General features: G+C 44.4%; 1 protein-coding gene across 8 annotated transcripts in view; it reads left to right on the top strand.

The window, feature by feature from the left end:
* Positions 1–13,770, top strand: part of LRRC37A3 (leucine rich repeat containing 37 member A3) — a 72,343-nt gene that overhangs the window by 47,183 nt on the left and 11,390 nt on the right. For all 8 annotated transcript variants that reach the window (XM_070060480.1, XM_070060479.1, XM_070060478.1 and 5 more), the window contains one exon: positions 11,494–11,612. In XM_070060480.1, coding sequence (XP_069916581.1) covers positions 11,494–11,612 — 119 coding nt within the window. The remainder of the gene's footprint in view (positions 1–11,493; positions 11,613–13,770) is intronic.

The raw sequence follows: 13,770 nt of genomic DNA, 5'->3' as shown, positions 1-13,770 counted from the left end.
ACTGTTTCCTAAGGTGGCTGGGCCATTTTGCATTCTTACCAGCAGTCATGAAAGTTATAATTGCTCCATATCCTGACTTAATCCTTAACTTACAAGTTTTATAAAAACTTTAGGAGGTGGACATTATGAAATATTGGTTAAGAGACACCACTTGGTGGGGGGCACTGCTGGTGGTGTTGACATCTCATATGGCTCCAGTTCGAGTCCTGGCTGCTCCACTTCTAATCCAGCTCTCTACTGTGTGCTTGGGAAGGCAGCAGAAGACGGCCCAGTTGCTTGGGTTTCTGCCACCCACATGGGAGACCTGGAAGAAGCTCCTACCGGCCTAGCTCCAGTCATTATGGCTATTGGGGGTGTAAACCAGCAGATGGAAGATCTCTTTCTTTCTCTTCCTCTCTCTCTCTGTAACTCTGCCTTTCAAATCAAATAAACTAATCTTTAAAAAGAGAGAAAGAGAAAGAGATGCCACTTGGGACACCCACATCTAACACTAGAGTGCCTGGTTTGAGCCCAGCTCCTCTACTTTTGATCTAGCCTACTGCTAATACAAACCCTGGGAGGCAGCAGATAATGGCTCCAATATTTGGGTCCTTACCATCCATGTGGAAAACCTGAACTGAATTCTGGGTTCCTGGCTTAGGTCTGACCCATCCTTGACTGTTAGAGGCATTTGGGAAGTGAACCAGTGGATGGAAGATCTCTCCTCTCTGTCATTATGCCTTTCAAATAAATAAAAACAATAAATAAACTTAAAAAAATAACTTTAGTTTACCAGTAGGTATTTAGCGGTAGCTTATTTTTTCTGTAATTAAAAAAAAATGTTTGGGAGACAGAATGCAAGACAGATCTCAATTTATGTTTGCTCCTCAAATGCCTGTAATGGCCAGGATTTGGCAGAGGTTTAAGCTAGGAGCTGGGAGCTGAATCCAAGTCTACCACATAGATGGAAGAAATACAACTACTCAGCAGAAGGCAGGAGAAGGCATTAGCAGGAAGCTGGAATCAGGAGCCAGAGCTGAGGATCAAACCCAAGAACTTAGATGTGGAACTCAACTGTCCTGACAACCAGCATCTTAACCATTAGGTCAAAAACCTGCCCACTCACTGTGGTTTAATTTGCATTTCTTTAATAATTGGCAGTGTTCAGCAGACTCATAGAATGACAACCACTTTAAGTAATACTCTGACCTCAGAATCAGCCTTTAAGGCATCCTGGTCTGGCTGAAAAGCCCATGAGAGCATTTCAGGCATGGAAAGCCAAGACAGTGGCAAAAAATGTCCTACATGAAGGAGCTCTGTGAGACACTGGTGGAAAGAAGTGACCATTAAAGAAAGATGTTCTGGGGCCAGCACTGTGGTACAGCAGTTTAATGCCCTGGCCTGAAGCAGGTTAACACCTTGGCCAGCAGTTAATGCCGGCATCCCATGTGGGCGCTGCTTCGAGACCTGGCTGCTCCACTTCTGATCCAGTTCTCTGCTATGGCCTGGGAAATCAGCAGAAGATAGTCCAAGTCCTTGGGCCCTGGTGCCCGTGTGGGAGACCCGGAGGAGGCTCCTGGCTTCAGATCGGTGCAGCTCTGGCTGTTGCAGCCAATTGGGGAGTGAACCAGCAGATAGAAGACCTCTCTCTCTCTCTGCCTCTCTCTGTGTAACTCTGACTTTCAAATAAATAGATAAATCTGAAAGAAAGAAAGAAAGAAAGAAAGAAAGAAAGAAAGAAAGAAAGAAAGAAAGAAAGAAAGAAAGAGAGAAAGAGAGAGAGAAAGAGAGAGAGAAAGAGAGAGAGAAAAAGAGAAAGAGAGAGAAAGAGAAAGAGAGAAAGAAAGAAAGAGAAAGAGAGAGAGAAAGAAAGAGAGAAAGAGAAAGAGAGAGAGAAAGAGAGAGAGAGAAAGAAAGAGAGAGAGAGAAAGAAAGAGAAAGAGAGAAAGAGAGAGAAAGAAAGAGAGAGAAAGAGAAAGAAAGAGAGAGAGAAAGAAAGAGAGAAAGAGAAAGAGAGAAAGAAAGAAAGAGAGAGAGAAAGAAAGAGAGAAAGAAAAAGAGAGAGAGAAAGAAAAAGAGAAAGAAAGAAAGAAAAAGAAAAGAAAAGGAAAGACAGACAGACATACAGAAAGATGTCCTTTTCTCTGAAGGGAGGAGAGAAGTTCCACTTTGCTTATGGCCTTGTCTAAATACTGATGTATTTTGTGGATTCAAAAGGCTTCCATAACTTAGGCAGCTCATGCCAAGAGCCTAAAGAGTTACTGTGCACTAACTTCCCATGCAGGACCTCTGTCCTCAATGAGTTGTTATGTGATTTAACTGTAAAACTTGTTCTCAGTTTTGTGTGTATGTGTGTGGGTGTGTATGTGTGCAAATTGTTAAAATCTTTATTTAGCATAGAGTTGGTCCTCTGTGTATAAAGTTAATTGAAAATGAATCTTAATGGAGAATAGGACTGGGAATGGGAGAGTGAGGAGGAGGAAGGGTAGGAGTGTAGGTGGGAAGGCGGGTATGGTGGGAAGAATCACTATATTCCCAAAGTTGTACTGTTAGACCGGACTTGGATCGGACTCAATATAACCAAATGAGAGACTTGGTGATGCAAAAGCAAAGAGGTTTATTGTTCTAGCTCGAGCTAGGGCTCACACCTCCAACCATCGCAGCAGCCTTCTGACGAGGACCCCCTCCTGTTTCCTTTGTGGGGTTTATATAGGGTTTTCAGAGACATTCCATACATTATAGCACCATGCAGCAAATCATCTCATTCTGCAGGAAGTTCAAAGAACATCTCTCTCTCTCTCTTTTTTTTTTTTTTTGGACAGGCAGAGTTAGACAGTGAGAGAGAGAGAGAGACACAGAGAGAAAGGTCTTCCTTTTTCTGTTGGTTCACCCCCCAAATGGCTGCCATGGCTGGCGCACTGCACCAATCTGAAGCCAGCAGCCAGGTGCTTCCTCCTGGCCTCCCAAGCGGGTGCAGGGCCCAAGGACTTGGGCCATCCTCCACTGCCTTCCTGGGCCACAGCAGAGAGCTGAACTGGAAGAGGAGCAACCGGGATTGGCTAAAGTATAGGGTCTGAGCCACTAGGGTGTACGTGCCAAACTGCAGGGTTTTGGGATATTATCAATCACCTTAACTGCCTGAAAAAACACCTTGGAACTTTAGGTATTTCCATGCTATCTGCTGATTGGCTGTTACTAGGGGAGTTTATCGCAAGGGGAGTGTTTTTTGTTTTGTTTTGTTTTGTTTTGTTTTGTTTTTCAGGAGCTTTTGTCTTAGGGTTCAGGGCCTGGTCAGGCCCGAGTTACAAGATGCAGGCCTAGTCTAAAATAGCTGCGCCTTGATCCAGGCTCAGCTTCTTCAGTACTTATTTTATTATTATTATTATTATTTTTTTTTTTTGACAGGCAGAGTGGATAGTGAGAGAGACAGAGAAAAAGGTCTTCCTTTGCCATTGGTTCACCCTCCAATGGCCGCTGCGGCTGGTGTGCTGCAGCTGGCGCACCACGCTGATCCGATGGCAGGAGCCAGGTGCTTCTCCTGGTCTCCTATGGGGTGCAGGGCCCAAGTACTTGGGCCATCCTCCACTGCACTCCCTGGCCATAGCAGAGAGCTGGCCTGGAAGAGGGGCAACTGGGACAGAATCCGGTGCCCCGACCGGGACTAGAACCCCGTGTGCCGGCGCTGCTAGGTGGAGGATTAGCCTAGTGAGCTGCGGCGCCAGCTTCTTCAGTACTTATGAAATCTGTATTCCTTAAATAAAAGGTTTCTTTGGAAAAAAATTAATGAATAAAATCATAACCATAAAAAAATTGGTGGTGTTGAATGTCCATTCATGTACAATATCTTTTTGAAGTATCTGTTCAAATCTGTTCCCATATATTAATTTTATATCAATTTTTTAAAGATTTATTTATTTGAAAGGCAGAATTGGAGAGGCAGAGGCAGAGAGAGACAAATATTCCATCCGCTGGTTCACTCCCTAAATGGCTGCAATGGCCAGAGCTGGGCCGATCTGAAGCCAGGAGCCAGGAGCTTTCTCCAGGTCTCCCATGCGGGTACAGGGACCCAAGAACTTGGGCCATCTTCTACTGCCTTCCCAGGCCACAGCAGAGTGCTGGATTGGAAGTGGAGCAGCTTTGCCTGCTATGCCACAATGCTGACCACTGATATCAATCTTACTGAGTTCTATAAGTGCTTTGTATACTTTGGGTACAAATATTTTCTCTCAGATATGTGTTCAGTGAATATCTTCTGGTTGTGACTTTTATTAATTTTATCTTCTGAAGAGCATGAGTTTTAATTTTTTTAATTTTGATGAATTCTTAGCAATGTTTTCTTGTATGGTTAGTGTTTTGTGTCTTACCCAAGAAAGCTTTATCAAATAACCCATTGTCTAATCCAAAGTCACAAAGATTTTCTCCTATGTTTTCATTTAAAAATTGTATAGTTACATTTATGTTTATGATCCATTTTGAGTTAATTTTCATGTAGAGTATGAAGTATTTCAATTTTTTAAAAGATTTAATTTATTTATTTGAAAGACAGAGTTACAGAGAGAGGTAGAGACAGAGAGAGGTCTTCCATTCATTGGTTCACTCCCCAGATGGCCGTAATGGCCGGAGCTGTGCCAATAGGATCCAGGAGCTTCTTCTGGGTCTCCCACGTGGTGCAGGAGCCCAAGCACTGGGCCATTTTCCACTGCTATCCCAGGCCACAGCAGAGAGCTGGATTGGAAGAGGGGCAGCTGGGACTAGAACCGGCACCCATATGGATGCCTGAGCTTCAGGCCAGGGCGTTAGCCTGCTGCACCACAGCACTGGCCCCTCAATTTTTTCCTATTTAAAAATATTTCTGTAAGTTCCTTTTGTGGAAGTTTATTATAACTTACTGCAGCTTAAATGCTCCCATCTGCCTTCCAATACAACAAGCTAAATAGAAACCATGCCACAGCTAGCTGAGGGGCTTACACAAGATAACGGGGAAAGGCCCCTCATATAACACCTTGCTTAAATCATTTCTGTCAGGTTACCTCCTTGACCAACTTTCCTACATTGTCAAATCCATTGGTTACTGCTCTACCTTCCTCTCCTTCAACTTCTGTCAGCATCTGCCACAACTGATCTCTCCCATGTCACAAGACGCTTTCCTGTCCAGACAGCCAAAGCCCTCATCATGAACAAGGTTCCTCAGCTAGCCAAGGCAGTGGTGTTCTGTCTGCTTTATTTCTTGGCCATTAGTGTATGGGAAAAGTGTTATTATCATTCTCTAGCCATTTGCCACTGAGGTCATGGTTTAAAGCTACTGCCATACCTGGAGTTCATTATCGGATATCTTCAGTTCAGGCATTTATATACAAAACAGGCCGGTTCATTTGAGTCTTGACTCCTGTGTAATGGTCTTTAATGCACACTGAAAAGTAATTATTCTCCAGTAAGATAACCTATACCTCAAAACATCTGTAGCCTCAAAAATTTGCTGGTATACTTCAAAATAATGATTTTAAGTTTATCATTATTTGTGTCATTACTAGGTCATACATTTTAGCGAGTAGCAAAAACTATAATATTTCCTATATGTGTTCTTGTTAGAAGTGTTCCCTTGTGATTATCTTCAGGATGCTCTCAAGAAACCAAACTGAAATACAGGCCATAAAACAACTGGCTTGAGTGCTTCAAAAATGCCAATGCCATGAAAGATTTTAAAACCACAGGAGAGGGTGGGCATTGTGGTGCAGTGGGGTAAGCCACCACTTTGGACACACCATGTCAGAGTGCAGGTTTGAGTCCCAGCTATTTTGCTTCCTATCCAGCTCTTTGCTGTTGTACCTGGGAAGCAGCAAGTGATGGCTCAAATACTAACCACTCACATGGAAGACCTGCGTGGAGTTCCTGGTTCCTGTCTTCACCCTGTCCTATCCCTGACTGTTGTGGGCACCTGGGAGAGTGGACCAGCAGAAGATCTCTTTCTCCCTCTTTCCTTCTCTGTCACTCTGCCTTTCAAATAAATAAATCTTTTAAAATAATTTTAAACGACAGGGAACAGTTCTAAATTAAAGAAAACTAAAGGATTATGATGTTTGATTGGATTCTACACTTTAAAAACTCAGCACATGGTCAGGACAATTGGGGACATTTGTATGTGGACTACAGTAAGACAATGATATTAATATTAAAAGTGTTTGGGTGATGGGCTGGTGCTGTGGCGTAGCAGGTAAAGCCACTGCCTGCAGTGCCGGCATCCCATATGGGCACCGGTTGGAGTCCCGGCTGCTCCACTTCCAATCCAGCTCTCTGCTATGGTCTTGGAAAAGAGTAGAAGATGGCCCAACTCCTTGGGCCCCTGCACCTGCATGGCAGACCCAGAAGAAGCTCTTGGCTTCAGATCTGCACAGATCCTGCTATTGCGGCCAACTGGGAAGTGAACCAGTGGACGGAAGACCTCTCTTTCTCTCTGCCTCTCCTTCTCTCTCTGTGTAACTCTGACTTTCAAATAAATAAATAAATCTGAGAGAGAGAGAGAGAGAGAGAGAGAGAGAGAGAGAGAGAGAGAGAAGCTACTTAACATTTAAAAAAATGATTGGGTGATAATAGTATTGTGGATATATAGGAGACCACATTAGTTCTTAGGGGCTGCATACTGAAGTATTTAGCAGTGAAGGGTAATTATGTCTATAGCTTATTCTCAAATGGTTTATCCAGAAAGCATATGGACATATACACATGGAAAGCAAATGTAGAAAAGTGTTAACAATTGTTGAATCCAAGTGAAAGGAAATAGATGTTCATACCATTATTTCAGGGGGTTTGTAGGCTTGAAGTTTTTCAAAATAAAAAGTTGGAGCAGGAAGGAAATAATAAAAGTTGAAGTCTCGGGGTTGTCACTGTAGCGTAGTGAGTAAAGCCGCCACCTGCAGTGCCAGCATCCCATATGGGCACTGGTTCTAGTCCTGGCTGCTCCACTTCAGATCCAGTACTCTGTTATGGCCTGGGAAAATAGTAGGAGATGGCCCAAGTCCTTGGGCCCCTGTACCCATGTGGGAGACCTGGAAGGAGCTCCTGGCTCCTGGCTGCAGATCCACCCAGCTCCAGCCTTTGTGGCCATTTGAGGAGTGAACCAGTGGTTGTAAGATTTCTCTCTCTCTCTCTGCCTCTACCTCTCTGGAACACTGCCTTTCAAATAAATAAATAAATCTTAAAAAAAAAAAAAAGTTGAAGTCTAGTAAAATGCTAGATTACTGTTTGTGTTGATTCTTTTTCATTTTAAATATTTATTTATTTATTTTTCATTCTTTTATATAAATATCAGAAGCTTCCACTGGGCCCAAAAGAGTAATATTAGTCATCTCTAATTTCTTGTCCATGGGTTAGAAAGGTGTGCCAGGCCAATGTATTGGATGCAGTTTTATTTTATTTATTTTTTGGATGCCATTTTAATCTAAAACTCTGTACACTATGCTCCCAACTCATAGCCTTCATGTGTCCATGAAGCACACTTCTATTTTCCCTGTCCTGAGTCTTCCTTTTGGTGGAATCAGAGAAAGCCCCAAAGAACCCAAGGAGGGAGAGCAACATTATTTTTCAGGTAGCATCTGTCTGCTAGTTAGTAACTATAGTTTTTTGGTTTTGTGTGTGTGTGTGTGTGTGTTTTGTTTTGTTTTGTTTTGTTTTTTCTTGACAGGCAGAGTTAGACAGTGATAGAGAGAGAGAGACAGAGAGAAAGGTCTTCCTTTTTCTGTTGGTTCACCCCCTAAATGGCCACCATGGCCGGAGCTATGCCAATCCGAAGCCAGAAGCCAGGTGCTTCCTAATGGTCTCCCATGCGGGTGCAGGGCCCAAGGACTTGGGCCATCCTCCACTGCCTTCTTGGGCCACAGCAGAGAGCTGGACTGGAAGAGGAGCAACCGGGACAGAATCTGGCGCCCCAACTGGGACTAGAACCCTGTGTGCTGGTGCCGCAGGCAGAGGATTAGCCAACTGAGCTGTGGCGCTGGCCAGTAACTACAGTATTAACATTTGCTGAACCTTCACCATATGCCAGGCACATTTCAAGATTGATCCATTTAATCTTACCTCTCATTAGAGGTAGGTGCTACCAAAATGAGGTGGTTGAATGGGAAGCAGGCCACATAGCAGACTCATAGAATGACGAATGCTCTAAATAGCACTTTTTTTTTTTTTTTTTTTTTTTGACAGGCGGAGTAGACAGTGAGAGAGAGAGACAGAGAGAAAGATCTTCCTTTTGCCGTTGGTTCACCCTCCAATGGCTGGCGTGGCCGGCGCGCTGCAGCTGGCGCACCATGCTGATCTGATGGCAGGAGCCAGGTGCTTCTCCTGGTCTCCCATGGGGTGCAGGGCCCAAGCACTTGGGCCATCCTCCACTGCACCCCCTGGCCACAGCAGAGAGCTGGCCTGGAAGAGGGGCAACCAGGACAGAATCCGGAGCCCCGACTGGGGCTAGAACCCGGTGTGCCGGCACCACAAGGCGGAGGATTAGCCTAGTGAGCCGTGGCGCCGGCCCTAAATAGCACTTTGACCTCAGAATCAGCCCTTAAGGCATTCAGATCCAGCTAAAAAGCCCTTGAGAGCATTTCAGGCATGGAAAGTCACTGTGGCAAAAAATGATCTACACAAAGGATCTCTGTGAGTGAGATCCCAGTGGAAAGAAGGGGTCATCAAAGAAGGATGTACTTTTCTCTGAGGGGAGGAGAGAGCTCCCACTTTGCTTATGGCTCTGTCTAAATATTGACAGAGTTTGTGAACTCAAAAGGCTTCCATAGCCTTGGCAGTTCATGACAAGAGCCTCGGGTGATCACTGACATCATAAATAAGTGTGTCAATTGTTAAATCAATAAGAGGAGTCACTGTGCACTTGCTTCCCATGTAGGACTGCTGTCCTTAATGAGTTGTACTATGCGAATTAACAGTAAAACTTGTCTTCAAACAGTACTTTATACTTAAACAGTACTTTATACTTTTTTGTGTCTGTGTGGGTGCAAACTGTGGAAATCTTTACTTAATATAGAGTTGCTCTTCTGCATATAAAGATAATTAAAAATGAATCTTAATGAAGAATGGGATGGGAGAGGGAGTAGGAGATGGGACAATTTGGGGGCGGGAGGGCAGGTATAGGGGGAAGAACTGCTGTATTACAAAAGTTGTACCTATGAAATTTATATTTATTAAATAAAAACTTTCTTTTAAAAAATGAGGTGGTTGAGGACAGAGTTTAAGCAGTTTTCCCGAGGTCACATTGTGACTGGACGTAATATCTGAGCCTAGTCTGGATATGGAATCTGTATTCCTAATCACCAAACTATTCTTCTTAAGGATAACCTTGAGGACTCAACTTTAGTTACTATAATAAATAGACTAATGAATTAAGCTTGGTTTTCTTTTTTGCCAAAATTTTCATTTTGAAAAATCTCAAACATAACAGAAAGATGAAAGAATGGTATAGTGGGCACCCATATACCCTTCACATGGATTCAGTTGCTAATTTTCCTTCTTCTGTCCCTCCCTCCCTCCTTCCAAAGCAGTTCCAGAGATGAAGGTATAATTGACATACACTGAATAATCTGTGGTTGATATATGTGCACACCATGAAGCCACCAAAATCAAAATGTCTACCAACCCAACATCATTTCCTCATGTCTCTTTGTAATCCTTCCCCCTCCCACCCTTCCTTGGTCTCCCCAACCCCCATGTAACCTTAATTTTCTTCCTGTTATTATAGGTTAATTTGCATTTTCTAGAATTTTATATAAATGGAACCATAGAGTATGCATGCTTTTCTAACCAGGTTCTTTTACTCAACATGATACGACATTCATGTTGTTGTATATATCAATCATTAATATCTTTTTATTGGTGAACAATACTTGATTACATGAATATACCATAATTTATAATGGTATAATTGGTGGACATTTAGGTCATTCCAATTTTTGGCTAGCACAAATGAAATTGCTATGAGAGCAGACATTTGGTATAGCAATTAAGCTACCACTTGAGACTACTACATCCCACATCAGAGTTTCAGGATTCCAGTCCCAGCTCCACTAACGATTCAGGCTTTCTGCTAACAGGCACCCTTGGAGGGAGCAGGCTATGGCTCAAGTGCTTGGATCCCTACCACCCATGTGAGAGACCCATATGGAGTTCCAATCTCATGGTTTTGGCCTGAGCTAGTCCCAACTGTTGCAAGTATTTGGAAAGTGAACCAGTAGAAAAGAGATCTTTGCTGTCTCTCTGCCTCTGAAATAAACATTTGAAAAAACAGCTGTGAGTAGTGTAGTCTTTGTATGGACATATACTTCTATTTCTCTTGGGTAAATTCCAAGAAATAGAATGGCAAGAACATATGCTAAGTATATATTTAAGTTTTTAAGATACTGCCAAAATACTTTCATCTAAAAAAATTTTAAGGGGTCAGCATTGCGGTGTGGCAGTTAAGCTGCCTGAATTGTCAGCATCTCATATGAGCACCAGTTGGATCCTGGCTGTTCTGCTTCCAATCCAGCTCTCTACTAATGTGCTTGGGAAAGCAGCAAAATATGGCCAAAGTGCTCGAACCCTGCCATCCCTATAGGAGACCCACCCAGATGGAGCTTCAGAGTCCTGGCTTTGGCCTGGCCCAGCCCCAGCCATTGCTGCCACTTGGAGAGTGAACCAGTGGATGGAAGTTCTTTCTCTCTGTCTCTTACCATCTCTCTGTAACTCAGAGACAGAGAAACAGAGGCCGCCCATGTTAGCTGGTCTCCAAATGCCGGCAACAGCTAAGGCTGGAACAGGCAGAAGCCAAGAACCCAGAACTCAATCTAAGTCTCTCACATGGGAGGCAGAGGCCCAAGTACCTGAGCCACCACCTGTCTTCTCCCAGGGTGTGCACTGTAAGAAGATGGAAATGGAAATGGAGCCAGAACTAGAACCCGGGGACTCCGATATGGGGCATAGGCATCCCAAGCAGAATCTGTAATACTGGGCCGAATGCCTGCCCCTGTTAAACTGTTTTCACTCCTACCAACAGTGCCCAAGAGGTCCTTTTTCTCTGCATCTTTTCCAGGATTCCTATGGTCAGTCTTTTTCTGTGCCCAGAGTAATTTCTAATAGTGAGTGCTGCCAATGGCAGTTGAGAAAGGGACGCCAGAGGTTGGGTTTTATTCAGACACTTAGAAATCTGCCATCATCCTGTACACTCCCATCCAAAAGTGAGACTTTTCAGTTGGGAGGAGATACTCCTGAGTGAAGCTACAGGCCAATGGCACCCAATTCCACTCCCTGTCCCCTTTATTCTGGTTATACCACACCCACTGCCATGCTTTACCCTTCTGTTGGGCACCGTGGCCTCCTTCCTAAATTTGCAATATTTAAGAGCAGCCCTTGGCTATCAGGTCCTACCCAGCTGTCCTGGCCGTATACCTCAGGAACTCCTTTCTCACAGCCTTGGTCTGCCTCGTTGACCTACTCAAGTAACCCTTTAATGACTACCTTAATTCTCTGTGTTTCCATTTACAGGATCTTACCTAGCCATATGGCCTGCTGCCTCTGCCAATTTAAAAATAACATTGAGGTTGTCTGCAAGACAGTCAAGCTGCATTGTGACACTGCATGTCTGACTAACACCACACACTGTCGTGAGTTTAAACTGATAAATTTTCATTAATTTATTTTTAAATTGAGGATGAATGTTTAAGGTAATGGTGAACTACTTTTTTTTTTTTTGACAGGCAGAGTGGACAGTGAGAGAGAGAGACAGAGAGAAAGGTCGTCCTTTGTCGTTGGTTCACCCTCCAATGGCCACCGCGGCTGGCACGCTGCGGCCAGCGCACTGTGCTGATCCGAAGGCAGGAGCCAGGTGCTTCTCCTGGTCTCCCATGGGGTGCAGGGCCCAAGCACTTGGGCCATCCTCCACTGCACTCCCTGGCCACAGCAGAGAGCTGGCCTGGAAGAGGGGCAACCGGGACAGAATCCGGTGCCCCAACCGGGACTAGAACCCGGTGTGCCGGCGCCGCAAGGCGGAGGATTAGCCTAGTGAGCTGCAGCGCCAGCCGAACTACTTTATTTTTATTCATTCATTCAGAATTAGACTCCATAGATTTCTGGACTACTCCCCTGCTGAAAGTCAGGTTCTTAGTTACTATTACAAAATTTGATGATATAACTGTTCCATATACATAAAGGACCACGAGAAAGAAACCAAAGGGAAAGGGAGTAACACTGATGGCCACACAGTGTGCTGTGCTCTTAGCTTGGTGCTTTGCCCCTAATGATAACTCATTCGTGCACTGTAATGCAGTGTGTAAACTGACTTTATGTGCATTAGACTTCAAGTGCCTCTGCCTTATAGGACAGGTGTGGATCAGTTTCGCTTTGTTTGCTTCTACAATTGTATCCGAGTACAAGTGATGCTGTTTATTTAGAGCCTGGAGTTTCTGGTTCCATATCCAGAAACGGCTGCCTGGCTCCTCTGAGGGAGTGGAAGGCCCTTCCATTCGGAGACTGTTCAACTCTGAACCTGCTCTGAGGCTCAAAAGCTTTTCTACCTGTAGAACACCCAGGTGCTTTTAAGTGTTTTTCTGTCTATGAGGATTTTTACCACTAACTTTGTGACTTCCAAAATGCTACTGCTTTTTTTCCCCAGAGAGCTTGAATACAGATCTTTTACCTGGGGCATTAGCACAGTACTAATGGTATACGTGTACAGAGTTGCTAACTTTACAGAATAGTTCTCCACCTATTATATTACTCCCTTTTCCTCAAGAGGTTGACAGAACAATCATTTTTAACCTGCTTTTACAGATGAGGAAAAACATGGCCACAGGTGTTAAGTGTCAGAGCCTGGCACCCAGGTCTTCTCTCCCCAAATTTGGGTTTTCCATGAGCCACATGTTCTGTGTGTGTTGTGGGTTTGACCTCCAGTTAGGCTTAGTCCAGGGTTCTCTCAGTGGCAAGAAGGAATTCAAGGAAGAAATGTCGATAAAGGTGAGCAGGAAAACAAGATTTATTTTAAACAGAGGGTAAATACACACTCAATAAATAAGTGCCAGCAAGAGAGAGAGAGAGAGCAAGTGTGGGAATGAATCCCCGACAAGGTTTGGGTCATCCTTTTGTACTACTGGGAGGTGTAAGGGATGGTGTCCGGGGAGGGGCCTAGTTGAACATTCAGAGGGGATGGACCTTGAGTACTACCCATTTCTGTGCCCATTTTTTGGAAATCCTAAAAGTATCATGACATCAGGTGCATGACGGGAGTGCCAGGGCTGGCCATGGTTAATTTTATTATAATGACCTAAAGGTCATCGGAGGCCATATTGGGTATTTCTAGCTAGTGCTTCTTCTAAGTTAAAACGTTGTGGAGTCTGTGGTTTTTGCTCTACAGAAGGCAGGTTTGGGCAGTGCACAGAAAGAGTCTGGATGGTGCAGACCGGGCCATTGTGTGGAGGGCTGGCTATGGCTAGTGTACCAGCTGGCCAGGGCTTCTGCAGGTTGCACAGCAGGTCAGCCAGACCTGCCTTGTGGTGGCTGTGCTGGGACGCGGCAGGGCAGCACTGCGAAGCCTCAGTCCTCCCCTCTGGCTATCTACCTGCCCCACCACACTTCCTCATGATTCTCACCTTATCCTCTCACACTCACTACAAGGTCTGGAAAAGAAACCCAGCCACACAATGGCTTCCTGCACTTGGAAGCACTGGATGGTTCCCTAAGTAGAGCTGGAAATACTACACATGAAAGCAAAGCAGGCCTCTGGGAAAGCAGCTTTTTCCCTTCTATATTTTAGGACCCAGACATCGC

Source organism: Oryctolagus cuniculus, chromosome 17, assembly GCF_964237555.1.
Source record: "Oryctolagus cuniculus chromosome 17, mOryCun1.1, whole genome shotgun sequence".
Taxonomy (NCBI): Eukaryota; Metazoa; Chordata; class Mammalia; order Lagomorpha; family Leporidae; genus Oryctolagus; species Oryctolagus cuniculus.
The sequence above is the reverse complement of the archived record's forward strand: the minus strand, read 5'-3'. Positions and strand labels throughout refer to the sequence as shown.